General features: G+C 42.6%; 1 protein-coding gene across 1 annotated transcript in view; it reads right to left on the reverse strand.

Annotated features, from left to right (window-relative positions):
* LOC115121955 (potassium voltage-gated channel subfamily D member 3-like) overlaps positions 1–10,420 on the reverse strand; it is a 43,646-nt gene extending 33,226 nt beyond the window's left edge. Inside the window, exon 1 of the mRNA XM_065001998.1 lies at positions 10,259–10,420. Within this exon, the coding sequence (XP_064858070.1) occupies positions 10,259–10,417 (159 nt within the window). The 5' untranslated portion in view covers positions 10,418–10,420. The remainder of the gene's footprint in view (positions 1–10,258) is intronic.
* Positions 10,421–25,870: the final 15,450 nt, after the last annotated feature.

Here is a 25,870-nt window from a genome sequence, read left to right on the forward strand (position 1 = left end):
ATTAACACCGTGACCCCAGCCCAGTCAGAACCTGCTGTGCTGTGGGTGAGAGCCCTCCCTATTGCTCTAGCAACTAGATTTGTGATTTGTGTTACACTAAAATAAAACCTTTGCTGCCATGACTCTGGGCTTCAGTAGCATTTCACCAGTGAATAAGACGCGCCACAAAGTTCTACTTGTCCTCTTTGTCTGGCTGGTCAAGCTAGTGGCGACCCTCAGTTAGAGTAAATGGGATGGTGCGTTAGGGGAGCCCGCCACACAGGGTTTATGCGTAACAATACCAATCTTAGTACCCTTCTTACATATTATTGTACTTTACTTAACTATGAAAATAGAATAACTATCCGCCTGTCTGCTAGATGAAGCTAAAGGTCTGTACTAGGACGAGGAAGACAGAAATAGGATACATGAGAAGTCTGTTTTTTTACAGTGTTGGCCCCAGATGGCCAGCTAATTGTACTGGGAGACTGGAGCAGCCAGCCCGCTATTAAATGGGGGGACGAAGACTGATGAGGGGGAGGGAGGGAGAGGTGAAGACAGCTAATTTGAGAGACACCCGCTCTGGCTTGTCAGCACACGTGGACCAACCCACCGGGCACAGATGTCAGTTCAACATCTATTCCACGTTGGTTCAATGAAATTTCATAGGAATGAAATGGAAACAACGTTGATTCAACCAGTGTGTGCCCAGTTTGAAGGTGCATGTGGTACACATTTCAGAAGCCTGGCACAAGAGAGTAATAACTGTTAGCAGTTCCCCTCACAGCTCCGTAGGCAAGCACCATGGTCTTGTAGCGGATGCGAGCTTCAACTGGAAGCCAGTGGAGAGAGCGGAGGAGCGGGGTGACGTGAGAGAACTTGGGAAGGTTGAACACCAGACGGGCTGCTGCGTTCTGGATGAGTTGTAGGGGTTTAATGGCACAGGCAGGGAGCCCAGCCAACAGCGAGTTGCAGTAATCTAGACGGGAGATGACAAGTGCCTGGATAAGGACCTGCGCCGCTTCCTGTGTGAGGCAGGGTCGTACTCTGCGGATGTTGTAGAGCATGAACCTACAGGAACGGGCCACCGCCTTGATGTTAGTTGAGAACGACAGGGTGTTGTCCAGGATCACGCCAAGGTTCTTAGCGCTCTGGGAGGAGGACACAATGGAGTTGTCAACCGTGATGGCGAGATCATGGAACGGGCAGTCCTTCCCCGGGAGGAAGAGCAGCTCCGTCTTGCCGAGGTTCAGCTTGAGGTGGTGATCCGTCATCCACACTGATATGTCTGCCAGACATGCAGAGATGCGATTCGCCACCTGGTCATCAGAAGGGGGAAAGGAGAAGATTAATTGTGTGTCGTCTGCATAGCAATGATAGGAGAGACCATGTGAGGTTATGACAGAGCCAAGTGACTTGGTGTATAGCGAGAATAGGAGAGGGCCTAGAACAGAGCCCTGGGGGACGCCAGTGGTGAGAGCGCGTGGTGAGGAGACAGATTCTCGCCACGCCACCTGGTAGGAGCGACCTGTCAGGTAGGACGCAATCCAAGCGTGGGCCGCGCCGGAGATGCTCAACTCGGAGAGGGTGGAGAGGAGGATCGAAGGCAGCCGATAGGTCTAGAAGGATGAGAGCAGAGGAGAGAGAGTTAGCTTTAGCAGTGCGGAGCGCCTCCGTGATACAGAGAAGAGCAGTCTCAGTTGAATGACTAGTCTTGAAACCTGACTGATTTGGATCAAGAAGGTCATTCTGAGAGAGATAGCGGGAGAGCTGGCCAAGGACGGCACGTTCAAGAGTTTTGGAGAGAAAAGAAAGAAGGGATACTGGTCTGTAGTTGTTGACATCGGAGGGATCGAGTGTAGGTTTTTTCAGAAGGGGTGCAACTCTCGCTCTCTTGAAGACGGAAGGGACGTAGCCAGCGGTCAGGGATGAGTTGATGAGCGAGGTGAGGTAAGGAGAAGGTCTCCGGAAATGGTCTGGAGAAGAGAGGAGGGGATAGGTTCAAGCGGGCAGGTTGTTGGGCGGCCGGCCGTCACAAGACGCGAGATTTCATCTGGAGAGAGAGGGGAGAAAGAGGTCAGAGCACAGGGTAGGGCAGTGTGAGCAGAACCAGCGGTGTCGTTTGACTTAGCAAACGAGGATCGGATATCGTCGACCTTCTTTTCAAAATGGTTGACGAAGTCATCTGCAGAGAGGGAGGAGGGGGGATTCAGGAGGGAGGAGAAGGTGGCAAAGAGCTTCCTAGCGTTAGAGGCAGATGCTTGGAATTTAGAGTGGTAGAAAGTGGCTTTAGCAGCAGAGACAGAAGAGGAAAATGTAGAGAGGAGGGAGTGAAAGGATGCCAGGTCCGCAGGGAGGCGAAGTTTTCCTCCATTTCCGCTCGGCTGCCCGGAGCCCTGTTCTGTGAGCTCGCAATGAGTCGTCGAGCCACGGAGCGGGAGGGCAGGACCGAGCCGGCCTGGAGGATAGGGGACATAGAGAGTCAAAGGATGCAGAAAGGGAGGAGAGGAGGGTTGAGGAGGCAGAATCAGGAGATAGGTTGGAGAAGGTTTGAGCAAAGGGAAGAGATGATAGGATGGAAGAGGAGAGAGTAGCGGGGAGAGAGAGCGAAGGTTGGGACGGCGCGATACCATCCGAGTAGGGGCAGTGTGGGAAGTGTTGGATCAGAGCGAGAGGGAAAAGGATACAAGGTAGTGGTCGGAGACTTGGAGGGAGTTGCAATGAGGTTAGTGGAAGAACAGCATCTAGTAAAGATGAGGTCGAGCGTATTGCCTGCCTTGTGAGTAGGGGGAAGGTGAGAGGGTGAGGTCAAAAGAGGAGAGGAGTGGAAAGAAGGAGGCAGAGAGGAATGAGTCAAAGGTAGACGTGGGGAGGTTAAAGTCGCCCAGAACTGTGAGAGGTGAGCCGTCCTCAGGAAAGGAGCTTATCAAGGCATCAAGCTCATTGATGAACTCTCCGAGGAACCTGGAGGGCGATAAATGATAAGGATGTTAAGCTTGAAAGGGCTGGTAACTGTGACAGCATGGAATTCAAAGGAGGCGATAGACAGATGGGTAAGGGGAGAAAGAGAGAATGACCACTTGGGAGGGATGAGGATCCCGGTGCCACCACCCCGCTGACCAGAAGCTCTCGGGGTGTGCGAGAACACGTGGGCGGACGAAGAGAGAGCAGTAGGAGTAGCAGTGTTATCTGTGGTGATCCATGTTTCCGTCAGTGCCAGGAAGTCGAGGGACTGGAGGGAGCGTAGGCTGAGATGAACTCTGCCTTGTTGGCCGCAGATCGGCAGTTCCAGAGGCTACCGGAGACCTGGAACTCCACGTGGGTCGTGCGCGCTGGGACCACCAGATTAGGGTGGCGCGGCCACGCGGTGTGGAGCGTTTGTATGGTCTGTGCAGAGAGGAGAGAACAGGGATAGACAGACACATAGTTGACAGGCTACACAAGAGGCTACGCTAATGCAAAGGAGATTGGAATGACAAGTGGACTACACGTCTCGAATGTTCAGAAAGTTAAAAACTTACGTAGCAAGAATCTTATTGACTAAAATGATTAAAATGATACAGTACTGCTGAAGTAGGCTAGCTGGCAGTGGCTGCGTTGTTGACTTTGTAGGCTAGCTGGCAGTGGCTGCGTTGTTGACACTACACTAATCAAGTCGTTCCATTGAGTGTGATAGTTTCTACAGTGCTGCTATTCGGGGCTAGCTGGCTAGCTAGCAGTGTTGATTACGTTACGTTGCGTTAAAGAACGACAATAGCTGGCTAGCTAACCTAGAAAATCGCTCTAGACTACACAATTATCTTTGATACAAAGACGGCTATGTAGCTAGCTACGATCAAACAAATCAAACCGTTGTACTGTAATGAAATGAAATGAAAATGTGATACTACCTGTGGAGCGAAGCGGAATGCGACCGGGTTGTTGAGTGAGGAAGTTCTATTCGGTAGACGTTGGCTAGCTGTTGGCTAGCTAGCAGTGTCTCCTACGTTAAGGACGACAAATAGCTGGCTAGCTAACCTCGGTAAATTAAGATAATCACTCTAAGACTACACACTCTAAACTACACAATTATCTTGGATACGAAGACAGCAAAGACAACTATGTAGCTAGCTAACACTACACTAATCAAGTCGTTCAGTTGAGTGTAACAGTTTTTACAGTGCTGCTATTCGGTAGACGGTGGACGTTTGCTAGCTGGCTAGCTGGCTAGCTGCTGGGCAGATAGCAGTGTAGACTACGTTAGGACGACGAAATACGATAATTACGCAATTATCTTTGATACAAAGACGGCTATGTAGCTAGCTAAGAAGAAATTGCTAAGATTAGACAAATCAAACCGTTCTACTATAATGAAATGTAATGAAATGTAATGAAAAGTTATACTAAAGGTCAACACCACTGGGGCTGTGGTGAGAGTGGTTAGGCACGGCCACTTAATGCTTGGTGTGTGTGTGTGTATTTAGCGTTTAGTGGGTATGGTCAGAGCACCTGTAGAGGGTCTCTCTCCCAGGAACTCTGAGAACACACAGGATGTGTGCAGGCTGACGGCGTAGCAGTCGGACATGTGTTTTTGTCTTGTCCCTTGTAAACATAGTTTTTCCTTGTTTTTTTTTCTCGTATATATATTTAATATTTTAATATCACTTTCTATCTACGGACTGAATATACACTCCTGCAACCCGCCTCACCCAATGTGGTACGGATATGCTATTTTTATACTTAAGAACTCATCAACTCATCAACAGCTAGCCAACTAACTGGCTACCAGCTAACTGGCTACTAGTTAGCCACGGCCCGCTAGCTGGACAAATTCTTTGGCCACTATACCCACCATGCTGATCCGTCGTCTGAACCGTCGCCTGACCCGGAACCCCAACAGAGGCTAGCCAGCTAACTAGCTACTAGATAGTAGTCAGCTAGCCACTGCTAGCGGTCATCAGCTACCTTTAGCACGGACAACTCTCGCCAGTCTGCACAGCGCGACTCAAACCAGAGCAATTCGGACTTATTTTTCTCCACATCTCCGGATTCCTACCGCAAGCTCTGAACCTTTTTTTCTTCTTCACCCGGATCACCGCAGCTAGCTAGCTGCTATTCGAATGGCCACTCCTGGCTAACGTCACTGTCCTGAAGCAATACCCAATTAGCCTGGAGCTAGCCTTGCTAGGCCCATCTCCCGGCTAGCCAAAGAGGTCCATCAGCCACTACTTGGGATACAATATCTCTTTTTGCCAACTAGCTTGGACCCCCGTCGACTCATCACGACTGGACCACCGATGTCATTTGCCCGATGGGGTTTTTCTCAACTCGCTCCGCCATCGCTTCGTCCCCTGAAATCCCATCCGCTAGTATGCTAGTCGCGGCCTGCTAGCTGGACCTGCTGGACTCCTATGATCACTCGGCTACGCATGCCTCTCGCTAACGTCAATATGCCTTGTCCATTGCTGTTTTGGTTAGTATTTATTGTCTTATTTCACTGTAGAGCATTTAACACTTTAGTTCCACCTACCACCTACCATTTTTATGCTGATGCTGTTGATACTGTTATTTACTGTTGTGTCTCGTCTCTTACAAAAGCTTTCCAGAACATGCAAACTGCTTTTTATACTGTTCAATATACCTTGTGTCAATTGAAGCTTATCCTCAATACTGACAAAACTAAACTAATGGTGTTTTCTAATGCAAGAAATAGACCTCTGAACCTTTCACCTATTACTAGCTGTCAGGGCAAGGAGATGGAGGATGTAACCTCATAAATATCTTGGAATTTTCATTGATGACGGCCTCTCTTTTAAATTGCATATATTCAACAACTTATAAAAAAAACTGAAATTGGGATTTTATTTTAGGAATAAGGCCTGTTTTTCTTTTGAAGCCAGAAGGAGGCTAGTAATCAGCTACATTTATGCCTTTACTAGACTATGGGGATATTCTATATATGAATGCTTCCGCTCAGTGTTTGAGATCAATTGACACTCTTTACCATGGCACTTTGAGATTTATTTTAAACTGCAAAACCCTTACGCACCACTGCACTTTGTATACCAGGGTTGGCTGGCCTTCTCTAGTCACTCGTAGGCTCAGTCACTGGTGTACTTTTATTTACAAAGACATTTTGGGTTTACTACCTTTTTATTTGTGCATTTTTATTGTTCAGAAATGTGGTGGGTACTCTCTTCGTTCGCTGGAATTTATCCTGCTAACTGTTCCAAATGTCCGAACTGAATTTGGTAAAAGGGCTTTTATGTACTCTGCGCCGTCGTCTTGGAACACCTTACAAAATACTTTTAAACTGGAAGAACTTGTCCCGATTGGTGTTTTTAATTCACTGGTGAAGGATTATGAGGCTGATTCCCCGACCTGTCAATATTTTTTATTTGCTGTTTTATACTCTTGTGAATTCAATGGTTTTTACTAGATTACTTGTAGTTTTTCATATTGTCTGTCTGTAATTTTTTTGTAATGACTTGGTGCTGCCTATCTTGGCCAGGGCGCTCTTGAAAAATAGATTTTAATCTCAATGAGCCCTTCCTGGTTAAATAAAGGTTAAATAAACCACACATGCGGTGACATCACCTGGTTTAAATGATATTTCTAGGGACAATATATCTTTCATCGTCACTCTATGCACAGGTTTAGCCTCACTGTATCCACATCCTACCATACCTTTGTCTGTACATTATGCCTTGAATCTATTCTACTGTGCCCAGAAATCTGCTCCTTTTACTCTCTGTTCTGAACGTACTAGACGACCAGTTATTTTAGCCTTTAGCCGTACCCTTATCCTACTCCTCCTCTATTCCTCTGGTGATGTGGAGGTTAAACCAGGCCCTGCAGTGCCTAGCTTCACTCCCATTCCCCAGGCGCTATCATTCGCTGACTTCTGTAACCGTAAAAGCCTTGGTTTCATGCACGTTAGCATTAGAAGCCTACTCCCTAGGTTTGTTGTATTTATTGCCCTAGCATACTCTGCCAACCCGGATGTCCTTGCCGTGTCTGAATCCTGGCTCAGGAAGACCACCAAAAACCCTGAAATTTCCATCCCTAACTATAACATTTTCCGACAAGATAGAACTGCCAAAGGGGGCGGTGTTGCAATCTACTGCAGAGATAGCCTGCAGAGTTCTGTCTTACTATCCAGGTCTGTACCCAAACAATTCGAGCTTCTACTTTTAAAAATCTACCTTTCCAGAAACAAGTTTCTCACCTTTGCCGCTTGATATAGACCACCCTCTGACCCCAGCTGTGCCCTGGACACCATATGTGAACTGATTGCCCCCCATCTATCTTCAGAGCTAGTGCTGCTAGGTGACCTAAACTGGGACATGCTTAACACCCCGGCCATCCTACAATCTAAGCTTGATGCCATCAATCTCTAACAAATAATCAATGAACCCACCAGGTACAACCCCAAATCTGTAAACATGGGCACCCTCATAGATATCATCCTAACCAACTTGCCCTCCAAATACACCTCTGCTGTTTTCAACCAAGATCTCAGTGATCACTGTCTCATTGCCTGCATCCGTAACGGGTCTGCGGTCAAACGACCACCCCTCATCACTATCAAACGCTCCCTAAAACACTTCAGCAAGCAGGCCTTCCTAATCGACCTGGCCCGGGTATCCTGGAAGGATATTGACCTCATCCCGTCAGTAGAGGATGCCTGGTCATTCTTTAAAAGTGCCTTCCTCATCATCTTAAATAAGCATGCCAAATTCAAAAAATGTAGAACCAGGAACAGATATAGCCCTTGGTTCTCTCCAGACCTGACTGCCCTTAACCAACACAAAAACATCCTATGGCGTTCTGCATTAGCATCGAATAGCCCCCGTGATATGGAACTTTTCAGGAAAGTCAGGGACAAATATACACAGGCAGTTAGGAAAGCTAAGGCTAGCTTTTTCAAGTAGAAATGTGCATCCCGTAGCACAAACTCAAAAAAGTTGTGGAACACTGTAAAGTCCGTGGAGATTAAGAGCATCTCCTCCCAGCTACCCACTGCACTGAGGCTAGGAAACACTGTCACCAACGATAAATCCACTATAATTGAGAATTTCAATATGCATTTTTCTACGGCTGGCCATGCTTTCCACCTGGCTACCCCTACTCCGGTCAACAGCACTGCACTCCCCACAGCAACTCGCCCAAGCCTCCCCATTTCACCTTCACCCAAATCCAGAGAGCTGATGTTCTTAAAGAACTGCAAAACCTGGACCCCTACAAATCAGCCGGGCTAGACAATCTGGACCCTCTCTTTTTAAAATTATCTGACGAAATTGTCGCAACCCCTATTACTAGCCTGTTCAACCTCTCTTTTGTATCGTCTGAGATTCCCAAAGATTGGAAAGCTGCCGCGGTCATCCCCCCCTTCAAAGGGGGAGACACTCTAGACCCAAATTGCTACAGACCTATATCTATCCTACCCTGCCTTGCTAAGGTCTTCGAAAGCCAAGTTAACAAACAGATTAACGACAATTTCGAATTCCACCGTACCTGTTTTCAGAGCTGGTCATGGGTGCACCTCAGCCACGCTCAAGGTCGTAAACGATATCATAACCGCCATCAATAAGAGACATTACTGTGCAGCTGTATTCATCGATCTGGCCGAAGCATTCAACTCTGTCAATCACCACATTCTTATTGGCAGACTCAACAGCCTTGGTTTCTCAAATCATTGCATCGCCTGGTTCACCAACTACTTCTCTGATAGAGTTCAGTGTGTCAAAACGGAGGGCTTGTTGTCCGGACCTCTTGCAGTCTCTATGGGGGTGCCACAGTGTTCAATTCTCAGACCGACTCTGTTCTCTGTATACATCAATGATGTTGCTCTCACTGCTGGTGATTCTCTGATCCACCTCTACGCAGACGACACCATTCTGTATACTTCTGGCCCTTCTTTGGACACTGTGTTAACTAACCTCCAGACGAGCTTCAATTCCATACAACTCTCCAACTGTTCTTAAAGGCCTCCAACTGCTCTTAAATGCAAGTAAAACAAGTAAAGTGCATGCTCTTCAACCGATCACTGCCCGCACCTGCCCGAGTAGTACTCTGGACGGTTCTGACTTAGAATATGTGGACAACTACTAAATCTAGAATCGGCTTCCTATTTCGCAACTAATCATCCTTCACCTATGCTACCGATCCTCGACTTTGGCGATGTCATCTATAAAATAGCCTCCAAAACTCTACTCAAGAATTGGATGCAGTTTATCACAGTGCCATCCGTTTTGTCACCAAAGCCCCATATATTACCCACCACTCGTCGCCAAACCCACTGGCTCCAGGTCATCTACAAGTCTGCTGCCAATGACTGGAACGAACTTCAAAAATCAAATGAAGCTGGAGACTCATATCTCCTCACTAGCTTTAAGCACCAGCTGTCAGAGCAGCTCACAGATCACTGCACCTGCACATAGCCCATCTGTAAACAGCCCTTCCAACTACCTCATCCCCATACTGTATTTATTTATTTATCTTGCTCCTTTGCACCCCAGTATCTCTACTTGCACATTAATCTTCTGCGCATCTACCATTACAGTGTCTAATTGCTATATTGTAATTACTTCACCACCATGGCCTATTTAATGCCTTTACCTCCCTTAACTTACCTCATTTGCACTCACTGTATATAGTTTTTTCTTTTTTCTACTGTATTATTGACTGTTTGTTTGTTTATTCCATGTGTAACTCTGTAACTCTGTGTTGTTGTATGTGTAGAACTGCTATGCTTTATCTTGGCCAGGTGGCAGTTGTAAATGAGAACTTGTTCTCAACTAGCCTACGTGGTTAAATAAAGGTGAAAATAAATAAATAAATAAATATGCTACTCAGACACTGAGTAGAACTCAATGGGAGAACACCCAGCTGAAAATGTCCAAAATATCCTTTCTGCCTTTCATCAAATAGAGCAGATTTGTCATCAGATCTTTGCCGCTGACATTAAACTAATGATCCTTTGCTAAATGGTGTTTTTATTGTGTGATGCTGGAACAAGGGCCTCCCATCGACCTCCCAGCAGTTCCTAGTGCGTAACCTCTCACATCTGCCTGTCTGCTGCATGCCAGAGGTCTATCGGGCTGGGGCTAGCCTCTGAAGATAGGGGGGCACGCACGCACGCACGCACGCACGCACGCACGCACGCACGCACGCACGCGCACGCACGCACGCACGCACACACACACACACACACACACACACACACACACACACACACACACACCCCTTGCCTCCCTACAGCCGGATGCAGGTGATCCATCAGGTGAATGGTGTTCACCTGTACTTTCTGAGCACGCCGTTTGTCAGCTCTCTGGTTCTGGTGATAGATGCGGCTAAAGTTGGACACGATGACGGGAACGGGCAGGGCGATTACCAGCACCCCGCTCAGAGAACAGATAGAACCAAAGATCTTCCCTGCGATCGTCTTGGGCACCATGTCCCCGTAACTATAGAGAGAGAGAAAGAGAGAGGGAGAGGGGCGGGGGAGATAGAGAGAGAAATAGGGAGAGAGAAAGAGTAGAAAATATGATATGCTGTATTGGATACATTTAAAATGCAATCTCCAGTTCTGAAACTGTACATTTGACCTTCCAAAGGGTTAGCATCTCAGCAGGTTGTGTGTGTGTGTGTATGTATGTGTGTGTTTATGTGTGTTTAGGTATGTGTGCGTGTGTATGTGTGTGTTTATGTGTATGTGAGTATGTGTGTGTGTGTATTGTGTACCGAGACGCTCTCTACTGTTCGACTTGGGGGCTAAACCCATATCAACAGCGACTCTTCCATTCCCAGCCTTCCCATTCGTTTCTTGCTATGCAATTACATGTTGCTCTCTCAGTTCCTTCGGCTGAGGCTAATTTTATTACACAGGTGGAGGAGGCAGTGACAAGCTTAGTAACAGGTGGGGAGAGGCAACGAGATAGAGGCGCTATCTGGGCTGCTCAGACAGGGCACAACAAAGTCACGCCAGCACAGCTCCTTTCTTGTCAGTTCAGGGGCAGGCAGGGTGAGCACAGGGGAACAAATCACTTTGTCAATGGGGACTTCAGGTACAAGCTCGCATGAAGTTGAGCCAAAACAGAGGTGTGTGTGTGTGTGTGTTTATTTATTTAACCTTTATTTAACTAGGCAAGTCAGTTAAGAACAAATTCTTATTTACAATGGCGGCCTACCCCGGCCAAACCCTAACCCGGACAACGCTGAGCCAATTGTGCACCCCCCTATGGGACTCCCAATCATGGCCGGTTGTGATACAGTCTGGAATCGAACCAAGGTCTGTAGTGACACCTCTAGCACTGAGATGCACTGCTCGGCAATCGGGAGCAGCGGTCTAAGTGAGTGGTGGGGCGGGGAGGTTAAGGGGAGGTTAACGGGGTTGAGAGCGTTTTACTTGGCAGAACTACTGAATCAATTAGTTTAAAAAAAACAGAAATGTAAAATAAGGTTGTGGAGTTTGGAGAATGTCAGACACACTCAGCCCAGGTTATATTTCACTGCAAACCAATCATCAGAGGTTATGTTCCTGTGACTTCTTTTGTTTATTGTGTCATTTGCCCTGATTGAGAAATCTGTAGTCAACTATAAATGTTTTTTGACAATCTATTTATGACCTTTTTACCGAACACCAACCTTTGTCATAATGTATTCCTTGTGTATTCCATGTATTCTCTTAAACAACAGAGCAATTTGAGAAAGTGGAATCTAAAGATGCAACAACTAGGATGGGTTGCTAATATGACTAAGATTGTGCCTTTGGCTTCTGGACAACGAAAAATAAAGATTATATAAAAACAGAGAAGCAAATAGCGAAGCAAATGGAAATACTTTCTCCAGAAAGCATGACTTAGCCACAGAGGAATCTAGGATCATTAGCTTCTTTTAAAAAATATCTGTGGATTGTTTCAAATCACAAGCTCATAGGCCTATGCCTATTTGGGAAGCCTGGAATTTGGGCAGCGCGCTTGGCAATAGGCCTAGCTGATTATTGAGTTGCTGTTGTCAGTGAAAAGGATCTAAAATATGTGTTAAGATAGTGTCTTCTAGAGTATAATTTAAAATGTTGAGACAAGAAGAAGGGGAGGGGCATGTGGCGAATATAAAGGCAAGTCTCTCTCCACAATGGCTCAGCTGTCTCCTGCCAGTTTCATTGTGTGAATTGTTTTTTGTAGTTTTTTTGTAATTATCTTTTTATTAAAATGTTATTTTCTATTAACAGGGGTTACATAGACAACCAGACAAAGTGCACCACACAGACTAAGTACAATAAAAGGAATAAGGATAGAGTAAAACATTAAACAAAAAGGCAGTCAAAAATTGAGAGAAAAAAATACAAACATCACAATTACAACATGGGTGGGTCGAGCCCTGAATGCAGATTGGCTTACAGCCGTGGTATATCAGACCATATACAACGGGTATGACAAAATATGTATTTTTACTGCTCTAATTACGTTGGTCTTTGTAAGATGCAGAGTAGGTGAACGGAGGATCTCTGCATGTGTGGTTCCCACCGTGAAGCATGGAGGAGGATGTATGATGGTGTGGGGGTGCTTTGCTGGTGACATTGTCAGTGATTAATTTAGAATTCAAGGCACACTTAACCAGCACAGCTTTCTGCAGCGATACGCCATCCCATCTGGGTGAGCTTAGTGGGACTTTCATTTGTTTTTCAACAGGACAATGACTGAACACTCCTCCAGGCTGTGTAAGGGATATTTGACAAAGAAGGAGAGTGATGGAGTGCTGCATCAGATGACTTGGCCTCCACAATCAGACCTCAACCAAATTGTGATGGTTTGGGATGAGTTGGACTGTAGAGATAAGGAAAAACAGTCAGCTCAGCATATGTGGGAACTCTTTCAAGACGGTTGGAAAAGCATTCCAGGTGAAGCTGGTTGAGAGAATGCCAAGAGTGTGCAAAGCTGTCATCAAGGCAAAGGGTGGCTACTTTGAAGAATCAAACATGTTAAATATATTTTGATTTGTTTAACACTTGTTTGGTTACTACATGATTCCATATGTGTTATTTCATAGTTTTGATGTCTTCACTATTATTTTACAATGTAGAAAATAGTAAAAATAAAGAAAAACCCTTGAATGAGGAGGTGTCCAAACTTTTGACTGGTACTGTATAGGCTAGGCTACATGTGACTGTATTGTGTGTGTGTTCAGGTACATGCATATGAGTGCAATAGCGATAACGTTTAGGAAAATGTCAAAGATTAGGTTATTCATTTGTCCTCCACATGTCCATAGATCTATGTTAATTCCCCTTTATTCAATATAGGACATAATTCAACTTCTTAAAAACCCTTAGTGGGCTTCCTGTTAACAACATGACAGAAAACAGGGTATATACTGTTTTTGGGGTGTGTCGTTTCATTTGGGGACTCAGCAGTGGGGGGTTTCAAAATTGTATTCTTATGTGATGCACTACTCAGTCTGAGTTAAGTTATTATTTAATACTACTGAAACATAAACAGTTCATTTAAAGCAGTCTCCTGGAATGTTCGGGGCATGTGGTCAAGAGGTAGAAAATTCTAACATTCTTAAAAATGGAAAGGGTTTTAATTGCTATGCTACAGGAGACCCATTTATCTTCAACAGAACATGCTGAAGGGGGACTGGGTGGGCAAGGGGTATTTTTCTTATTTTAGTTCAAACAAGAGGCACTGCCATCCTTGGAAATAAAATGTCCCATTTATTATTTGAGCACCAAGTTACAGACCCTGAAGGACTATTTATTTTGAATACAGGTAATTTACTTGGTCAACATCTTACTATACTAAATGTATATGCCCGGAACACATACTCCACCAAAGGGACTTGGGTTTATTTCAGGAGCTTATATCTGGTTTTGGATTAACTGGATAAATCTTCAGCTGCTCCAGTCTCGATTCATAGAGCCTCAAATACTCTTAGAAACATTTGTGATTCATCTGGTTTAGTAGACATATGGAAAGAGCTAAATCCTAATGTCAGAGACTATACTTTCTACTCTAGGCCCCATAATTAATTTTCTAGATTGGGCTATTTTTTATGCCCTCTACTTACATGCATGTTGTTCAGTCATGTGCTATTGGTTCTATAGTCATTTCTGACCATGCCCCCAGTGTATATAGATAATGAAATTGGCAAAACAATCCCAAAACAAAATACGTCTCTGCTTAACAATAAAGGATTCTGCTCTGTGATAAAAGATCAATTATCACATTACTGTCTCGACAATCAACTCTCTCCTGTCTCAGCTGCAATTGTCTAGGATGCTGCTAAAGCAACTATAAAGGGTTTTATAATTTCCCAAGCCTCTCTGATCAAGAAGGTTAGGATGGAAAATAGGGAAAGGTTGGAGGCTGAAGTAAAGCCTGTAGAACTTCTTCATAAACAACAACCAACCCAGGAGAACAGGAAGTCACTAGCTCATGCTGAGGCCAAACTCTATTTAGATCATACAAAGCATGTAAAAAAAAACGATTGTTTTTAACCAAGCAAAAATATTCTGAGTTCGGTAATCGTCCATGCCGTCTACTTGCACACCAACTTTAAAAATAACAGAACGAAAGATCGATTAAGTCTATAAGGATGGCAGATGGCTACACTTCTTATGATCCATTGCTTGTCAATAATATGTTTTGCGACTTCTAAAAATCTCTTTATACTTCACAATGTACAAGATCTAACAACAAAATTACAAAATATCTGAATAAGATCATCTTGCCCACTACAGTACATGAAATGAGCATAGAAATAGACTAAATGCTCCCTTCACTCCTGAAGAGGTTTGGGAAACTATTAAGGCAATCCTTCTGGCAAGGAACCCAGCCTTGATGGCTTCCCGGCAGAGTTCTTTGGCCTATCTTCATGCCTGCTCTAAATGATATGTTCGAAACAGACATCATACCAGAGTCCTGGAAAACTGCATTCATTAGCCTGTTTCTATATATATATATATATTTTTTTTTACAAGTTGCGGGCCTAAAGTAAATTAATATATCCTAGTAATATACACCAGTTTGTCTACCTTGAGGCCCAACTAAAGGAGCAAATTAAGGAACGTCATTGGAACGTCATTGGGTTTTGACTTATTCTTTCAACCTCAGTTCTGTAAATGAAAAGGCTAGTTACAATACACCATAACGCTTATTAACGATTACTTTGCATACCTAACATGGCATGGTAGACGGTTCCATCCCGAGGTAGTCAGCCATCTATATGCGGTGCATGGACTACCCAAATAGGGCAAATAAAAGTTAATCATGTTCACGGCCATAAGCTGTCGATGACTGGAGTTCTGTCAAACATCTCTCCAGGATGTCTTGCAGGAAAGAGGCCATGAACTCGGTAGGATTGCAACCTTCTGTCCCTTCTGGGATTCCGACCACATGTATGTTCTGTCTCCGGAAACGTTTTTTCTGTTTATCTAGACTAACCATAGCCATCTTGTTGTGAGTCATCGTCGTGTCTTCTTATTTACCGTTCTGTCTCGTTTTCCCAGTTACAGACATATCCAAGAATGCCACCCAAACATTGCTAGAGCCAGTAGGTGTGCAAAGTGTGTTCTCTGCACACCCACAGGAAAGGAAGACCCAGAGGATAAGTTCATTAGAGTTAACTGTACCTCAGACTGCAGCCCAAAAGTATCAACCCTTAGTGGAGAGGCCTCGGAACACGTCTTTACGCAGCCATGTTGAAACCCGTTTTTGTTTTTTTAATCAATTCCTCATTATTAAATATGTCACCAGTTGTAAATGTACCGTTAATCCCTGTCATTTGGTTACATTCATTTCTGTTAATGTATGCATTAATTACAGTCTGTTCTCATTCTTGGAGTGGAAACATTGTTTGCAGAGTTCAACACCTGCTACACATGTGAAAAACAAGTTTTGGTTTATTTCACAACCATAATTTATGAGATTTGTCAATTCTTTCATTGTCTTTTGTCTGGAGTGCTCCATGTGAGCAATGAGCATGTTTGAGCAAGCATAGAAGTACCTGGCCTGCTGCACGGAAATGTAGGAAAGCGTTTTATTTGTATTTTTTTACATCCATTGCGAATTATAATAGAGTACATTATACAGCAACATGTAAAGTCTTGGTCCCATGTTAAATAAAAGATCCCAGAAATATTCCATATGCATAAAAAGCTTATTTCTCTCAATTTATGTGCAGAAATTGGTTTACATCCCTGTTAGTGAGCATATCTCTTTTGCCAAAATAATCCATCCACCTGACAGGTGTGGCATATTAGGAAGCTGATTAAACAGCATGATCATTACACAGGTGCACCTTGTGCTGGGGACAATAAAAGGCCACTCTAAAATGTGTAGTTTTGTCACATAACACAATGCCACAGATGTCTCAAGTTTTGATGGAGCGTTGCAATTGGCATGTCCACCAGAGATGTTGCCAGATAATTGTATGTTCATTTCTCTACCATAAGCTGCCTCCAACATCATTTTAGAGAATTTGGCAGTATGTCCAACCGACCTCACAACAGCCGACTACGTGTAACTACGCCAGCCCAGGACCTCCACATCCGGCTTCTTCACCTGCGGGATCGTCTGACGAGTATTTCTGTCTGTAATAAAGCCCTTTTGTGGGGAAAAACTCATTCTCATTTGATTTGCACCCATGACTGCGCCCCTGCCCAGTCATGTAAAATCCATAGATTAGGGCCTAATGAATTTATTTAAATTGACTGATTTCCTTATATGAACTGTAGCTCAGTAAAATCATTGAAATTGTTGCATGTTGCGTTTATATTTTGTTCGGTATAAAATTATAGTTCCTCATAGTAAGCTATTTAAAAAATCTTTCCAACAATCTCCCAATCTTTGGTGTGAAAGAGCATTGGAAGTTACAGGCCTACTGCTGCATTGGCCTTTAGGCTCTGCGCCCATTTCTTTAGCCAACAACGGATCACGGTGTATCAATGTGTCCATATGGTAGAGGCTGGTGATCTCGCAGTAATGTTTTTAAAATGCATAGAGCTTCCAGCTCACATTGTAAAGTGGTGGGTGATGCGCTGATAGCCTGTTGCCTTCACTTGATGGTGAATGGGAGGCGCGCTTTAGTACCAGTTGAGAAATAATAAAAATAGTAGCTCTTTTTAATAGCACATCAAAATGTTTTTTAACACATGATTACATTTACAGTAGTTGCACAATGAATGGGCTTATAAAAGCGTGTTTTTCTCAAGCAGCAACCAGCTGAGGAGCAGCAGGAGAAATCCCCCTCAAAACAACCTCTGCTCTGTATGCTGTGCGCTTCTGATAGTTGCCAATTAACCTATAGGCCGATATGCATGATGGTCAAATGTATTTACATTGGCTTGCATTTCCATCAATGACTGAAATGCATTATTTTGCAATGGGATTATTTTTCTTCTCCCGGTCATTTTGGCCATCAACATTTTTATTTATTGGGTTTTCTTTTTTTTAAATCGGCCAAAAGCCGGTAATTGCCGACTAAAGGAAACCCTGTGACAGAAGCGTCCTCTGACTGCTCTGATTCTGACCATTACCTTTCCTCTCCACTGCGTCCTGCACAGATTGGACCCCTGACAGGTAACACATGGGCTGTTGCCTCTGCTGGCTCTCAGGGGACTCCCGGGGCCTGCAGGAAGACGCACACCACTGACTTGGGCACTGGCATCAAACTTTTCCTGATGTGCATTGTCTCACACAAACTCCCTCTCCATTTCCAAACGTCTTCTGCAAACTCCCTCTGCCTGCCACACTCACTGAATGCCCACGACTTCTTCTCTGAGGGAAATGGGATTGTGTCATTACCAAGGTTACTCCTAAAAAAGCAAATTGAGCCATAAAATGTTTCTTCTACTTCCTGCTGTCTTATGCTTTTTTCAGAGTCAATCACCCCTGGCAAAGATTTCCTTTACATGGAGAGGGAGGCACACAACATAATAAAAGGATGGCAACTCTGGATAAAAACAGCCCAAAATGATCCCAGCTGTCAGAATGGAGTATCAGAGCTGCAACGTCTCTGAAGCATTGAGACGGGTGTGTTGAGTTGTGTCCTGGCTGCCAAGTGGTGGATCTCTCAGTCCATGCCGTCTGTCTGTCTCTCTATTACTGATGACACCCCAACGGCTCCGTCTCTGCATAACAGCTCTACAGCCAGATAGAAATGTGAAAAATAACGCCTCACAAATAGTTGTTTTCTCTTTACCTTTCTCTAGGTTTAGTAAAAGAGAAGTAGACGTTTAAAAACTTCCTGGCGGTTATGATCCGGTCATTTTAATGACCTTACTTTTAGAATTACGAACCAACCATTTAGAGAACGGCAAAAATCTGATTGGAGGTGGAGGCATGGAAAGTTGGATGTCCCCTCTGTAACATCAAAGCTGTAAAATAACTAACTTTATATAAAACCACATTCACCTGGAAAACATCCTTTGTTTGAGTTGAAGGAAAACAATACAATGTGTTACTGTGAAACCATAAAGCAAGTACTGCGAAACTATTTGGCTAATCTACAGAGTTTGATTTTCAGACACAAATACATTAATTAGTATCCACTCCACACAACCATAGAGGAAGACAGAGGAAATTAGGAGAGGAGAGTTAAACAAAGCTGCACTGACACACACACACACACACACACACACACACACACACACACACACACACACACGCACACACACACGCACACGCACACGCACACGCACACAGAGAGGTGAGCTCCTAAAACACAGTGTGGATGTCACTGGAATGGAACCTCATTATAACTAGGCGATTATAATTCATCAGGAAGTTAGTGGCTCGTTTTATGATGGAATGAAAGCAAATTAAACATTTGAACATGCATACTGCAAGCTAATCCAACTCATACAGGTCAATAAAGTGAACATGTGACAGAGCAAATGGTCTATGGTTTTGATTTTGACAATTACTTACAGCAGACATTTGAGTGAAAAACGAATAGGCTAACAAGCCTCTATTTGTCAGAGAAACAAACAATGTGGTTACAAGAGACAGAAGAGAAAGCTAAAGATACTCAACTACTGCATGCTGTCATTCCTTTGGCAAATTAGTTTCTTCAGGCATTATATTGGTATTGTGGGATGCTCCATATTGACATGATCTATTGTCCGTTTTACAGAGGAATGAGAGGAGGACGGGGAGGAGAAAATCACTTGTGAAGAAATGTATTCGGTCTGTGTCCGTGTTTTATCCCCTCAATTTCTTCTTTACTGTGGTCTTCATTAAATAAATGTCTCCAATTGTTTCCACTACAAGGTCGAAATCTTTTAAAGCGGGTTCTTCTTGATAGTATTCTGATGAACATGAAATTAAAAACACTGAATCGGTCGTTTCAAAAAGACGCATCACAACCAAAACAATCCATTAAACTAAATGATTTCAGCTTGTTTGGGGACCGAATGAAAGCAGTGGAGATCTGTCAAACATACTTAATACTGTGATTTGCTTAAAGGTCCAATGCATCCATTTTATCTGAATATCAAATCATCTGGATGTCTTTTGGGTGGTGGACCATTCTTGATACACACAGGAAAACCCCAGCAGTGTTGCAGTTCTTGACACACTCAAACCGGTGCGCCTTGCACCTACTACCATAACCTGTCCAAAGGCACTTAAATATTTTGTCTTGCCCATTCACCCTCTGAATGGAACACATACACAATCCATGTCTCAAGGCTTAAAAATCTACACTGGTTGAAGTGGATTTAACAAGTGACATCAATAAGCAATCATAGCTTTCAACTGGATTCACCTGGTCAGTCTATGTCATGTTCCTAATGTTTTGTACACTAAGTATATATACAGTACATTCCCCTTTTCCACATTTTGTTGTTACAGCCTTATTCTAAAATGTATTATATATATTTTTTCCAATCTAAATCAATCTAAACACAATACCCCATTTACAAATGTATTACAAATAAAAAAACAGAAATACCTTATTACATTAGTATTCAGACCCTTCGATATGAGACTCGAAATTGAGCTCAGGCGCATTCTGTTACCATTGATCATCCTTGAGATGTTTCAACAACTTGATTGGAGTCTCCCTGTGATAAATTCAATTGATTGGACATTATTTGGAAAGGCACACCCCTGTCTATATAAGGTCCCACAGTTGACAGTGCATGTCAGAGCATGAGGTCGAAGGAATTGTTCTTATAGTTTGAGACAGGATAGTGTCTAGGCACAGATCTGGGGAAGGGTACCAAAACATTTCTGCAGCATTGAAGGTCCCCAAGAACACAGTGGCCTCCATCATTCTTTAATGGAAAAAGTTTGGAACCACCAAGACTCTTCCGGAAGTGGCAAGATGGCGAACTGAACACTGCTATGTAGACCACCTCAAGATAAAAATGTGATATTTAATATCGGTAAGTTAGACTAAATATTAGCACTGCGCAATCTGGTGGGTAATAACCTTCAATCTGGATAACAACCCAAAACAAATCATAAGACTAGAGAAATGTATCTATAAATATTATGAACGCAAGCAACACCCAAACATGATGGAGAGTAAGACAGGGGAACCTATTTCAAAACCAAAACTTGACTCTTCTACAGACACAGACGATTTCATATTTTCACCAGCGGGAATGGTAAAGATCGAAACCCAACTGTTAAAATCAATAAATGACAAACTGGGTATACTTGAACTAGTCAGTAAGGATATAAAGGAGTTGAAGGCCTCGAGATGAGCGACGGAAAAAGCTGCGACATTGGAGAAAGACACAAACAAGCTAAAAGGGACGGTCAATAAGATTGAAACCGAAGTGAATGAACTTAAAAAGGAGGACATCGTTCGGAGAGAAGCCTTACTTGACATACAGGCTAGAACCATGAGAGAGAATCTGGTACTTACAGGAATCCAAGGGAAAGAAGAAGTACTGAATCTGTAGGTCGAGAGTTCCTCCTTACAGCGCTTCAGATTCCACATGAATCTACAAAATGACTAAATCCAACTTGAACTTGTACACCGCTTTGGACAGAGAGGGCAGAGGTATGCTTTCCTTAAAGATAAAATAATGGTTAATAAAAGCCTGTGTAAAAGACTTGCTGGCATGAAAATTGGCATGAATGACCAGTTCCCAAAGGAAATTGCAGAACGGTGTAAAGTTCTGTATCCAATTTTCAAAGAGAAAAGATTGAAAGGGAAACGCGTAGCTCTTGTCATCGACAAACTGTATATTGATAACCAGTTGTTCTGAGACACAAAGACCACTTTGCCATGTTAAAAATGACAAAGTTCTCATAGAGGATGCAAATAAGGAAACACATAATTCTAGCCCGGTTATGGATTGTAATAATACAAAAAATATAGCTTTTCTATCTATTTTCTAATATAATTAATTGGAACACAAAGCACTAATTCAACATGGTGGAGATAAACTCAGTAAACAGAAGGCGCAGTATGTGTGGATGGATGGTGTGGTGTGTGTTGTTTGGTGTTTGGGAAAGTGTGGCATTGAGTGAGAAAGGAAAGGGTTGCATATCCCTGAACCAATGTATTTCTGTGAGCAGGTGTTGTGAGAGAGCATTCAATGTTGTTCAGATGAGGGATATACATTTTATAATGAATTATACATCTTATTTATTTATTGTCCTATCATAGTGGAACAGCGTTTTAAAATAAATTACACGTATAATTTATTTATTGTTCTATCAGAACTACATTTTTAAAATAAATGATACATCTAATTTATTTATTTATGATCCTATATTGATGGAACGGTCCACAGCCCTATACCCTAGACATCCACCTGAATTACCCAGATACTAAGGAGAAGTCTCTAACTGTTTTATGGGCCTGCTGTAAGTGGCCTGTATGCAGCCAAAATGTGGTCAGAGACCTACAGCGGCACTGCCCCCTCAAGATTCTGAGCCTGCTTGGCAGGGTTGGCCCTGCAAAGACAAAGCCCCCTAAAGGGAGAGCATAATATACAAGGAAATTCTCAAAGCTGCTAATGAGAACCTTGATAACCTTGTACCTATCCGGTGGAGATTCCTGTGGGGTGCCCCCACCCAGGCAGTGGCAGTGCTGGCAACACTAGCTGCAGTAACCCATGGGGAGGGGTCACACTCAGACATTCAGAGAGGGGCCATATTATTGAGGCCCTGGTGGCACAAAATCAAAGGTCTGACTGCATGGAGATGCTTGGGAAAATGGTCAATCCGGGGGACTATGTTGTGGGTGTTTCAGGGGTTGGAGGTACATCTGACCTCCATCATCTATGACGTGACAATGGTTAATAAAATCTCCCCATTTCTGACCATTTTTTTGCACAGTTCTGCAGGCCTTCTCATACAGCTGCAACTATATATGCATTCTTAAATCAAGACCTTTCTTGAGTTGGGCTCTGGGATGGTGCAACTGTTGAGAATGTGAGTCTATGGTTGTTGTGGGTGCAAAGGGATTGAGTGTGTATGAGTGTGTGGTTGTGTGTGTGTGTATCCCAGAACTGTTGCGAAGGAGTAAAAGATGTTAGGGACAATATAGGATGATTCACAATAATTGTTTGCTAATATAATAATTGCTTGCCATAATGTCATTTTGGTAATGGTGAGACTGGTGAGAGGTAAAAATCCATTGCACAAATTGCCTACATTAGTACAAATATTAATAGCTAATTATGGAAAATAAGATAAACAGTATTTTTTAAATATATATTTTTGAATGGCTATATATAATACATTTGGCGGTTGATCTGCTTCTGTTCTGTGGGTGGCACTGTGTGCTCTTTTCGAAGGATGGGATCCGGGGAGTCGGGTGTGGTCTGCCGGGCATTGGGATGACAACCCAACTCGGGATAAGGAGGGCTTTTAGTAGGTGGAATAGTGAGGACCAATTGGAGGTTTACTTAGTAGCAATGCAAATATCATGATACAGCTACATAGACACTCAATCATCATGTTACTTTTCAATGGTATGTTTACAAACATATACAGTATTTTGATAAATAGATTTGTGTCTCATTATGGTAAGTGGTGAATACGTATAGCCAGTTATAATTATAATGGCTTAGCAGATAATAAGAAAAGACCATCAGTATTTACCTGGCTAAAAGAGAAGGAATAAAATATATATTGTTAGCAGGAAACTCATTCAACAATTTTAGATTAAGTTTTGTGGAAAAAGGACTGTGGGGGCGAAATATATTTTTCCCAGGGGGCAAAGGAATTCAAAAGGGGTGGTGATATTAATTAACAGTCATTTTGATCCAAATGTGCAAATTGTCCAAACAGATCATCAAGGTAGATGGATTATTTTAAATATGTTATTGTCCAAACAGATCATCAAGGTAGATGGATTATTTTAAATATGTTATTGGATAATAAACAGATATGGCTTATTAACCTATACGGTCCGAATAATGATGATCCAAGCTTCTTTGAAAATATATAGAAGAATTGATCAACTCTACAAGCAACACTAGACTATTATTAGGGTGGGAGGTTTTAATACGGTCTTAAATACCTCTATGGACCGGAAAGGAAATCACACTACAAACTATCACCCTCAGGCACTTAAGGAAATCATGAATGTCATGGATATATTGGAATTAGTGGATATATGGAGGCTTAAATACCCTGACCTAGTGAGATATACATGGCAGGGGCTTAATCAAGCTAGTCATCTTGATTACTTTCTTATGTCATTCTCTCTGGCACCAAAAGATAGGGGACAGAATGCGGTCGGATCATCACATAATTGGCATATATATTACTCTTACAGAATTTCAGAATTTAATTTATAACTGACTTTTTACAACATAACGTAGGTACAGCAGATCCAATTTTAAATGTGCTTTTAGAGGCCATGCAATTCAGCACTATAAAACATCTAATTCAGCATCGATAAAACAAAAGCAATTTAGATCAAAATAGTCGATAATAACAAAGGAAATTGAATGACTAACAGTACAGTTAGAGGCACAGAATACACAGAATACTTTAGAGGAAAAACACAAAGAAATGGAGGAACTTATTCAAGAAAGTTCCAGTGTAATATATTATAAAAAATAAAGCGAACTGGATGGAATATGGGGGAAATGCACCAAATTATTTTTCAATCTTCAACATAGAAATGCTACCAAAAAAATGCATTGAGACTTGTTACAAATGATGGAGTCACGCATGATTCACCGAATGATATTTTGAAAGAGGAAGTGAAGTACTGTAAGAATATGTTTTAGTTTCAGTCTCCTCCATCTCCACTAACCGAAGCTAATTGTATGGATTTTTTTCCTATTAACAATGTAAAATGAACATCTGAACTGAAAGACTCATGTGAAGGCCAAATTACAGAGGAAGAAATTCTTGATGCAATTAAAGCCTTTAAGGCTGGGAAAACTCCAGGGCTGGATGGCATACCAGTGGAAGTATACCAAACTCCAGGGCTGGATGGCATACCAGTGGAATTATACCAAACTTTTTTTTGATATACTCAGAGGACCATTATTAACTCGTTTTAACTTCTTTGGGACTGGGGGGCAGTATTGACTAGCTTGGATGAATAAGGTGCCCAGAGTAAACTGCCTGCTACTCAGGCCGAGTTACTAATATATGCATATTATTAGTAGATTTGGATAGAAAACACTCTGAAGTTTCTAAAACTGTTTGAATGATGTCATATGGCAGGCAAAAACCTGAGAAAAAATCCAACCAAGAAGTGGGAAATCTGAGGTTTGTAGTTTTCAACTTTGCCTTTCGAATATACAGTGTCTATGGGGTCATATTGCACTTCCTAAGGCTTCCACTAGATGTCAACAGTCTTTAGAACCTTGTTTGATGCTTCTACTGTGAAGGAGGGGGAATGGGAGCTGAGTCAGAGGTCTGCCAGAGTGCCATCAGCTGACCTCGTGCGTTCACGTGAGAGTTAGCTTGCATTCCATTGCAATTCTACAGACAAAGGAATTCTCCGGTTGGAACATTATTGCAGATTTATGATAAAGACATCATAAATATTGATTCTATACATCGTTTGACATGTTTCTACGAACTGTAATATGACTTCTCTTCTGAACTTTCACCTGGACCTGCCCGCGCGTTGTGAGTTTGGATTTGTGAACTGAACGCACTAACAAAAGGAGGTATTTGGACATAAATGATGGATATGATGGACAAATCAAACATTTATTGTGGGAACTGGGATTCCTGGGAGTGCATTCTGATGAAGATCATAAAAGGTAAGTTAATATTTATAATGCTATTTCTGACTTTGTTGACTCCACAACATGGCGGATATCTGTATGGCTTGATTTGTTGTCTGAGCACCGTACTCAGATTATTGCATGGTGTGCTTTTTTGGTAAAGCTTTTTTTAAATCTGACACAGCAGCTGCATTAAGGAGAAGTTTATCTAAAGTTCCATGCATAACAGTTGTATCTTTTATCATGGTTTATTATGAGCATTTTTGTAAATTGACGTGGCTCTCTGCAAAATCACCGGATTTTTTTGAACTACTGAACGAAACACGCCAATGTAAATGTCTGATGAAGATCAAAGGTTAGTGATTCATTTTATTTCCATTTCTGCTTTTTGTGACTCCTCTCTTTGGCTGGAAAAATTGCTGTGTTTTTCTGTGACTAGGTACTGACCTAACATAATCGTTTGGTGTGCTTTCATCGTAAAGCCTTTTTGAAATTGGACACTGTGGCTGGATTTACAACAAGTTTATCTTTAAAATGGTGTGAAATACTTGCATGTTTGAGGAATTTTAATTATGGGATTTCTGTTGTTTTGAATTTGACGCCCTGCACTTTCACTGGCAAAAATTCTAGCTAAATGCTTGGAGGATATAATTAAAACGGTATTGTCAGATATTATTCATCTTAATCAGACAGGTCTTTACATGGACAATACATTGGAGATAATATAAGACAAAAACTGGA

The sequence above is a fragment of the Oncorhynchus nerka genome, linkage group LG15, assembly GCF_034236695.1.
Source record: "Oncorhynchus nerka isolate Pitt River linkage group LG15, Oner_Uvic_2.0, whole genome shotgun sequence".
NCBI lineage: Eukaryota > Metazoa > Chordata > Actinopteri > Salmoniformes > Salmonidae > Oncorhynchus > Oncorhynchus nerka.